Raw genomic sequence first — 10,047 nt, forward strand, 5'->3', positions numbered from 1 at the left:
TTGGAGTAGAGCCACTTGCACCACATATTTGTGAGACATCCACACAAATAGGCAAATCCAATAATTACACATATTATTTCTTAAAAGCAACTGAATGCGTTAACAATCTATATCAACCGTTTATACAAACCACCACTGTGACTACTGTAAATACAACTATGGATATTGCTAAACAGATTGTTTTTTTTGCTTTGTCAGAATGAGATGTCAATTGGCTTACAAGTTCATGTCCTCATTGCTGTCTGCTGCAAAGTGAAACATCATGACTTTGTGGTGGCAAGCTTTGATCGCACTGTGAGAAACAAAAAGAGTGTGAAGGGTTGTTCAGTTGAAAAATATTTGTAATTATCATGATGATGTGTATATTCTGCTTCAAGGCCCTTGCATTTGGAAAACAAACAACTTTGTACTTTGTAAAAATTAACAGGTATGAAAATGACACTTACTATTTTTTCTTACATTCCATCGCCCGGTCAATTACAAAATCAGTCAAATTTATAAAGCCTTCTGCTTTTTCAGCCTGGAAAAACACAAAAACACAAAACAAAAGTTGTACATACTGTATATATGTATATGATGCTGTGCTAACCTTTATAAATTATATTCAATAATAGGGAAAACAGCGTGAAAAGAGGAAGACACATAGAATGAAATGGAATTCAGAATTGAGATGACTCACCACTTGATTTGTGTACCAGTACAGAGAGGTTTTCTTTAGCACGAACCAATACTTTTTCCACTTAATACCCAGAAATCCCTTCCCCTCTTTCTTCCTATAAAGCCAGCCCTGATGGTCCACTGGGTCCAAATCTTTCACTGAAACTCTCCTTCTGCTCATTCTTGGACTTCCTATTAGAACAAATGTACAAATACAACAATAAAACAGAAATGATGACACATTTGACCACACCTTGTGTGGTTTGTGTAATGTGATACAAACCTCTAAAATTCTTCTTCTTTGACTTCTGTCTGAGGGACACCTGAAGACAAATACATGAAATATGCTGGTATTATCATGACCACACCATGTCTCGTTATTATGATTTCACACTTTCACAATGCAGACAAAAATAACTTAATGTACAATAGGTTCACAAGAATTACCGGATTGTACTCATCAGAAGCCATACAAGGAGCCAAGGAAATGGGAAAGGAGGCCTGGTAAGAGACCAAAGCAGACACAGTCAAAGTGATTATTAGGGTCTGTTTCAGTCCGGTCCCTTCATAGCACTTTATTTTACAGTCCTGTTCTACATTGTGCATATTATGTACTAATTACCTAGGGTGACCATATTTTATATTTTAGTTTTCCAAAAAGAGGACCGTGGGGGGGGGGTTTTGCCTAAAAGTATACGTAGCAAGCTTTTTTTGTGTGTGGGTGTGTTTGTTTGCTTGTTTTGTTTTTATAATAAATAAAAAGAAAACAAGTAGATAGAATAGAAAAATAATAGGGAATGCTAGTGTTAGAGGGTCATTTTTAAATAAAAATAAAATAAGTCAATAGAACAGAAAAAGAATAGAGAATGTTAGTGTTAAAGGCTCTTTTTTTCTTTTTAAATAAAACAAGTAGAATAGAAATAGAATAGAGAGTGCAAATGTTAGAGTGTCAAATTTAAAAAAAAAAAAAAACAAGCAGATAAAATTAAAATTAGCATTATAATAGAGTGCTAGAGTTAGAGGGACAAATGAAGATGAAAGAGGTGTGTTTTCAGCTGTTTCTTGAAAACGATTAAGGACTCAGCTGCTTGGATTGAGTTGGGCAGGTCATTCCACCAGGAGGGAACAGTTGATGTAAAAGTCCATGAAAGTTTTATCATAGGTAGAATGCAAAATGTTTCAATACAAGCATTTCAGTCAAATGTAATTTATGCAATATTTCAAACCTTTAACCCACTTGGGAAAATCAACCCATGGCAACAGTTTAAAAGTAGCCCAATTCTGTGGGGGGAAAAAACGTGGACTTGGTAACCCTGCATCCAAGAAGAGCTGCCGGAGTCAGATTTGACTGATCTCAGGTTGAGAATAAGGAGAGATGACTGGCAAGACCATGCTGGAGTATTTGCTGCTCAACAGATCCTGAGCTCATTGACAAATATCTGATCTTGTAAGATGTGCTCCCTTCACACAGAGTGCGTGTGATCATGAAATCAAAAGTGAAGTGAACAGCGTGAACGTTCATTCAAAAGAGATTTACAGTAAATACACCGCATACTGAGAGCGGCTCCCTGAAACGCCAAAATTATATACAATATTAGAATGTTTAAAGGAGTGGACACGAAAATCGCGGGAGCAAAACACATGTTGCGGGAGCAGGTGGCAATGGTAAGAGATTCAGCGGGAGCGAGATTAAGAAAACAGCCAAATCCTGGACATTTTGGGTGATTAAGTAATCCCGGCAGGACACATTTTTTTAGGTCCAAAAAGAGGACATGTCCGGGGAAAAGAGGACGTGTGGTCACCCTGTATTACCAGTTATTGTAATTAACCCTGAACCTAATCCCTTATCCTGACTTTAAGGTCACTATTGGCGCTTTTCCACTGCATGGTACAGCATGGTACGGTACGGCACGGCTCACTTTTAGGGGGTTTTCCACTGTGTACAGTACCTGGTACCTGGTACTTTTTTCAGTACCACCTCGGCTGAGGTTCCAAGCGAGCCGTACCGTTACCAAAATGTGAGGTGTAAACCCTGCTGAACACTGATTTGCCGGAGAGAATCGCCACTACCTGCACCATTTAACACGAGACACTACACCCGCTAGATTAAATCAGCACAGCCAGCAAGGATCAAACTTTTTTTGAATGAATGCAACAGTTTCGAATGATGAACAGTTTTCGCACCTTTTTTTAAACAACAAAATAATGGCTGATTTGTGGTCTATTGAGGAAGTACAGATGTTCCTCTCGTTGATAGCCGAGGAGCGGATCCAGCAAGAGCTTGATGGGATGACACAGAATGAAAACGTTTTTCAGGAGGTCACGGCAGTAGAGGCGGCGCAACTATAATGACATGTCTATAATCCCGCCCACTCTAAAGCGGTACTAAACTGCAGTATGTGACACTGAAGCCTGGAGTAATGATGCTGAAAATTCAGCTTTGACATCAAAGGAATAAAATACATTGTAAAATATTAAAATAGAAAGCTGTTATTTTTGTAATATTTCAAATTTTTACTGTTTTTAGTGTATTTCTGATCAAATAAATGCAGACATTGTGATCATAATAGATTTCCTTCAAAAGCATCAAAAATATCTTACTGACTCCAAACTTTTACATAGTAGAGAGATCTCCACTAGCGCACTAAAACTGCTCCAGGACCAGGGCTCTAGACTCATTCCCACTGGTCGCACTGGTGCAACGAACTTTCTCAGCTGGTCACACGAGCACATGACTTGGTCGCACCTTTTTTTTTTCTACATCATGAGATTGATCAATGTATGCTGATGAATAGTTTTTCAGTTATCATAGTTTATAGTTATATGGTAACAAAAATCAGAAATCTCACTTTACCTTCTGCATAGGCGAGTTGAATGTCAATGTGACCAATTAGGATGTTGGTAGGTCTTACAATATTAATGACACGGGCATAGACAATCTCACATTCTTTGGTGGAGATGTCCGTATCACCATCAATCAGAAACGATAGATAGTGAGTGTGCTGAGGAAATTTTATCAGCAGTCTTTTTTCAGAGATTGTCTGCTGTCACTGCTATAAATTGGGCACAGACCATGTCGTTGGCGTAAGTGGGATTAACATTCAACTCATTCTTTTTCATCAGTATTATTTGTGATTTGAATTTTGTGAACGGAAGTTCCTCTTTTTGCTATAAGCCGGGCTTCGGACACCTTCACTTTCACTATTGAATTTGCGAACTTATGGCGCTTTTCCGCTGCATGGTACAGCACGGCACAGCTCGCTTTTTGGGTGTTTTCCACTGTGTACAGTACCTGGTACCTTTTTCAGTATCACCTCGGCCGAGGTTCCAAGCGAGCCGTACCGTTACCAAAATGTGACATGTGTAAACCCTGCTGATCACTGATTTGCCGGAGAGAATCGCCACTACCTGCACCATTTAACACGAGACACTACACCCGCTAGATTAAATCAGCACAGCCAGCAAGGATCAAACTTTTTTTGAATGAATGCAACAGTTTCGAATGATGAACAGTTTTCGCACCTTTTTTTAAACAACAAAATAATGGCTGATTTGTGGTCTATTGAGGAAGTACAGATGTTCCTCTCGTTGATAGCCGAGGAGCGGATCCAGCAAGAGCTTGATGGGATGACACAGAATGAAAACGTTTTTCAGGAGGTCACGGCAGTAGAGGCGGCGCAACTATAATGACATGTCTATAATCCCGCCCACTCTAAAGCGGTACTAAACTGCAGTTGAAACGCAAACTGAGCCGAGCCGAGCCGTACCATGCAGTGGAAAAGCACCATATGAAATCAAAATGGACATGGCAAGGACCTCTCATCTCCAGCAACTTGTCATTCACATGAGATCACAGTAATAACAAACAACACTGGTCAAATTATCCAGCACACTCTAATATGCAAAACACCCTGCTAGAAGACAGAGTCGTAAACTTTCCTCTGAAAGTTTAAGTTACCATTGGCTCACTGACTCCCTGGATGTGTGACCTCCACAGAAGTTTCACCTGGTTTCACTCAGGTGGTTAACTGACTGCTTTTCATAACTCCATTTCCTGTTTCTCTAAAGGTTTCATTCATTCATTCAATCTCATTTGCCCTTCCTGTATGTGTGATGGTATGTTTGTTTAGACTGCAGTAGTTATGCGTTAGTGTTTAGTTAATAAAACATTTGTGCACAAATTACACAAGTTTCTGATTCTGTCACTGTTTGTGGATAATGTCCCTTTAACGATCCGATCTTGTACATGTTCTAACGCACACTAGTACTGTACGAAAGTTATTTTCTGTGGCCACAAAAATGTAATTTCTTAGAGTTGATATGAAATTACACTGAATGTTTGCTGGACGAACAGATTAGTTGATGGTAATATTAATTCTGCTACAGTTACTACTGGCAGCTGATTTAAATAATTGTAATTAATTATAATTATTTATATACATTTCCCTTTTGAGCTAATTTGCTACACTGTTAAAAAAAAATAAAATAAAATAAGGGAACACTTAAATCACACATTGAATCTCGATGGATGAATTATTCAAGTTTAAAATCTTTAGTTATATGCATTGTGAATTTCGTTGAGAATATAATAATGTGACAATGGTCAATGGAAACCAAAATCATCAACCCACATGCTCCTGATGAGTTGGTGGATAGTGTCCTGTGGGATCTCCTGCTGGACCTGGATCAGGGCATTAGTGAGCACCTGGACAATCTGTGGCGCTACTTTCCGTCTTTGGATGCCCCAATAAATAATATCCCAGAGGTTCTCAATTGGATTCAGATCTGGGGAACGTGAGGGCCAGTCAATGTCATCAATGCCTTCATCATATAGAAACTGTCTGAACACACTGGCCATATGAGGCCATTGTCATGCACCAGGAGAAACCCAGGCCTCACTGCACCAGCGTGAGGTCTGACAGTGGCTCTGAGGATTTCATCCCGGTACCTAACAGTAGTAAGGGTACAGCTGGCTAGCACATGGAGGTCTGAGCAACCCTCCAAGCATATTCCTCCCCAGACCATCACTGACTCCCTGCCAAAATAGTCATGCTGGGTGATGTTGCAGATTATGCAACAAGCTTTGCACATTTGCATTCAGATGGGACGGAAACTGTCAGTGGACAGCCATTTTCAGGTCTGTCAGGACATATTCGATTGGGTTCAAATCTGGGCTCTAGCTGAGCCTCTTAAATTTGTCTCTAAACCACTCTGGCATTGTCTTGGCTGTGCTTACCCAACAGGCACACAACGTCATAAGACGTTGATATTTGGTTACATTTTGGTTGCAAGGTCGGGTGACCAAAATTCAATGTAAATTCAACGCCTAATGTCAATGTTAAATTGATGTCCAATACCGACGTCAGCTGACGTTGATATTTTGTTGTTTTTAGGTTGTGTAACCAAAATCCAATGTTAAGTCAATGTCAAATTGACATCAAATATTGACACGTCTGGTGTCTGCTTTCTCTTTTTTTTCCTTCTGTTTTCCTTCTACCACGACCAGGTATTGCATAGTTAGTGAGCAGTGCCAGACAGACCAGAGAATCGTGTTTGTCACAGTCTGAGAGTCTTTGGGTGCTTTTTTTTGGAAATTCAGCTTTTTTTGGAAAGCAAGCTTTCATGTGTCTTCATCAAGGTTAGGCTTCCCTCTAGCAATTCTGCTATAAAGCCCAGATCTTTGGACTGTTGCAGTGATAACTGTCTGCAATCTACACACAATGTCTCCCATTTCCACACATCGGTTTTTGGTTACTTCTCTTACCAAGGCCCTTCTCACCCTTTTGCTCAGTTTGGCCAGAAGAGTAGCTCTAGGGTCCTGGTCGTTCCAAACATTTCCCATTTTAGAAATATGGAGGACACTGTGCTTTTGGGAGTCTTTAATGTAATAGATCTTTTGTAGCCTTCCTCAGATCAACACAGTTCTGTCTCTGAGCTTTGCAGTCAGTTCCTCGTGATTTGGTTTTTGATCCGATATGTACTTCTAGCTGTTAGACCATAGACAGGTGTGTGTCTTTACAAATAATGGCAAATTAATTAAATTTGCCATATGGACTCCAATAGAAACATCTCAAATATGATCCAGAGAAATAGGATGCACCTGAGATAAATTCCTTATCAGGGTTAGAATTAGGAATTGAAGAACTGCACTATAGTGTAGGCCACCAAAAAGCTGAACATAATCATAAAAAAAAACAACAACACTGGCATGGTATGAATAACTCTTCAGAATGTCACAACCAAACATACTATGTATATCCCTGCTTTATCAATCGGAAAAAAATAAAACAAATTTAAAAAAGTATTCACGACAGAGGAACCCAGAAAAAGAGTAAAAGAGTTCAATGTCATAACCAGTGCATTGAAACTGACGGTGGAAAAAGACACAAGCTAAACGAAACCCATTGCTCAATTTCCTCAAACTGCTCATGTTCCTCTTTGAATGGCAGAAATTTTCAAAAGAGCATTTTCTACAATGCAATGTAGACTTTTTTATGTCTGATATTTATCATAAAAAAAGGTTTGTTCCCATATAACATGCGTGGAATACCGTACCTTTTCGAATGATAAACCATTAACCATCATAAACAAGAATACAGGCTACCATCTATACTGCACTTATAAGTGACACGAAAATATGACTTCAGTGTCAAAATCTGCTGTCAACTTTTGAAAAGAAAAAAAAATTAGAATTAAATTTCTTTAAATGTTTAGATGATTACTCATAAGAAACATTTTTAATATCTCCAGCCTGCAGTTGATAACACTGCTGCATTACAGTACCTGTATATGAAAATATAGGGATACATTATCTGTTTTACCTGTTCACCAGACTTGACCAGGTGGAGCGTCTGACGTCTGACCATCTGTTTTTATACTCTGAAATGGCATGTAATGTAAAAATTAAGTGGTCAAGCCCACAGCCAGATCATTTTAGAGAGAGAGAGAGAAATGACTTCTGCTTACGCAAGAAACATTTCAAAACATCCTCCACTTCTTATTCTACACAAACCGTATGAAAGCTGATTATGTATTATACACATTTAGCTGTTAATGTTAAATGGTGTTCACATGAAATAGAGGTGAACTTCTGCGACAAAGACCTGCACTCTTGCACTCTCAGCTATGTGTTGTGTAGTCTCTGCTACCACTGTTTGCAATATTCATGAATGAACCAAAATGTCTGCAAAAAAGCTAGTTAAGAGAACAGTGCAAAAAGTGTGAAAACACTAACACTAGAACAGAACATTAAACATTAACAAGTCCCCTTCTTCACTTGCTTAAACACACACACACACACACACAAAAAAAATGTCAACAATTACCCTCTCAATGCAAAGCCATTACCCAGCCAATACCATTTTACAATTTCAAATAGAATATTCAACAACTGTTTTGTCTTAGATCATTCAAATTTAAGCAAACTGAACAAGTTGCAAAAAACCTGAACAGTGACTGTTATTAAATGGACCCTTTTTATATTCCCAGTTTTCTCAGAAGTGGAAGCCATAATGGGTGAACTTCTATGGTGGGGAATGGAATAATGGAAGGATATTACGTAAAAAGTGTTTAGGGAGCGTTACATAAAAATTGCACTCCTTAAGCAGCAGTGTTTTTATTATTATTATTATTATTATTATTATTATTATTATATTAAGATAATATAATAATAATAATGTTATAAATATAGACTATATAGACTAATTACTTCAATATCTTGGAAATGCACAAGACTACAAATCCTTGTTATGTATTAATATGAAAGAATGTTTTTAAAATATTTTGGCCACAAATCCATATTACTGTAAGTCAACTATTCAAAAAAGATGAAGATTTATTTGTTAATAATAATAATAATAATAATAATACATAATTGGTGAACTTCTATGGTGGGGAATGGAGGACTACAAAACAAAAATGCACTACTATATTTCCATGTGTTTCCAGATGATATTGTCACGTTTCTGTTCTGTTGTGTTCTGCCCTGAATGTCAGCGGAGACCACGTCAACTACATGCGCCCCAGAGACAGATCACTTGCGAAGATCTCGTCACCTTGACGACCATCGGCACAAGACCACGGGAACCAGACAAGACCTCTGCACCTGTGTTGCAGCCTGGAATTAAACCACGCCATGCTGGTTTCGTCTGGCCAGAGTATTTCTATACACATTCAGCTGTTAATGATGAATGGTGTTCACATGAAATAGAGGTGAACTCCTGCGACAGAGACTTGCACTCTTGCACTCTCAGCCGTGTGTTGTGTAGTCTCTGTTACCACTGTTTGCAATATTCATGAATGAACCAAAATGCCTGCAAAAAAGCTACTAAATTGAATAGTGCAAAAAAGTGTGAGAAGACTAACACTAGTCACTGTGCTGATATAAGAGCAGTAATTAAAAAAAAGAGTCACTTTCACTCCTTATCGCAATGGTAACCCCAAAACTTCAACATAGCAGAACATCTAAAGAACAGAACATTAAACATTAACAAGTCTCCTTCTTAATTCACCTGCTCAAAAACACAAAAATAACAAAAAAATGTCAACAATTACTTTCTCTGTGCAAAGCCATTTCCAAGCCAATAGCATTTTACAATTTCAAATAGAATATTCAACAACTGTTTTGTCTTAGATCATTCAAATTTAAGCAAACTGAACAAGTTGCAAAAAACCTGAACAGTGACTGTTATTAAATGGACCCTTTTTATATTCCCAGTTTTCTCAGAAGTGGAAGCCATAATGGGTGAACTTCTATGGTGGGGAATGGAATAATGGAAGGATATTACGTAAAAAGTGTTTAGGGAGCGTTACATAAAAATTGCACTCCTTAAGCAGCAGTGTTTTTATTATTATTATTATTATTATTATTATTATTATTATATTAAGATAATATAATATAATAATAATAATGTTATAAATATAGACTAATTATTTAAATTACTTCAATATCTTGGAAATGCACAAGACTACAAATCCTTGTTATGTATTAATATGAAAGAATGTTTTTAAAATATTTTGGCCACAAATCCATATTACTGTAAGTCAACTATTCAAAAAAGATGAAGATTTATTTGTTAATAATAATAATAATAATAATAATACATAATTGGTGAACTTCTATGGTGGGGAATGGAGGACTACAAAACAAAAATGCACTACTATATTTCCATGTGTTTCCAGATGATATTGTCACGTTTCTGTTCTGTTGTGTTCTGCCCTGAATGTCAGCGGAGACCACGTCAACTACATGCGCCCCAGAGACAGATCACTTGCGAAGATCTCGTCACCTTGACGACCATCGGCACAAGACCACGGGAACCAGACAAGACCTCTGCACCTGTGTTGCAGCCTGGAATTAAACCACGCCATGCTGGTTTCGTCTGGCCAGAG

General features: G+C 38.0%; 1 protein-coding gene across 1 annotated transcript in view; it reads right to left on the reverse strand.

Annotated features, from left to right (window-relative positions):
* Nucleotides 1-216: 216 nt before the first annotated feature.
* Nucleotides 217-10,047, reverse strand: part of LOC107657148 (connector enhancer of kinase suppressor of ras 3-like) — a 65,951-nt gene continuing 56,120 nt past the window's right edge. Inside the window, exons 16-20 of the mRNA XM_016445176.1 lie at nt 1,105-1,158; nt 941-980; nt 680-849; nt 447-520; nt 217-292 (exon numbers count right to left, since the gene is read on the reverse strand). Of these exons, the coding sequence (XP_016300662.1) occupies nt 217-292; nt 447-520; nt 680-849; nt 941-980; nt 1,105-1,158 (414 nt within the window). The remainder of the gene's footprint in view (nt 293-446; nt 521-679; nt 850-940; nt 981-1,104; nt 1,159-10,047) is intronic.

Source organism: Sinocyclocheilus anshuiensis, unplaced genomic scaffold (assembly GCF_001515605.1).
Source record: "Sinocyclocheilus anshuiensis isolate Anshui unplaced genomic scaffold, SAMN03320099.WGS_v1.1 scaffold1891, whole genome shotgun sequence".
Classification (NCBI taxonomy): domain Eukaryota; kingdom Metazoa; phylum Chordata; class Actinopteri; order Cypriniformes; family Cyprinidae; genus Sinocyclocheilus; species Sinocyclocheilus anshuiensis.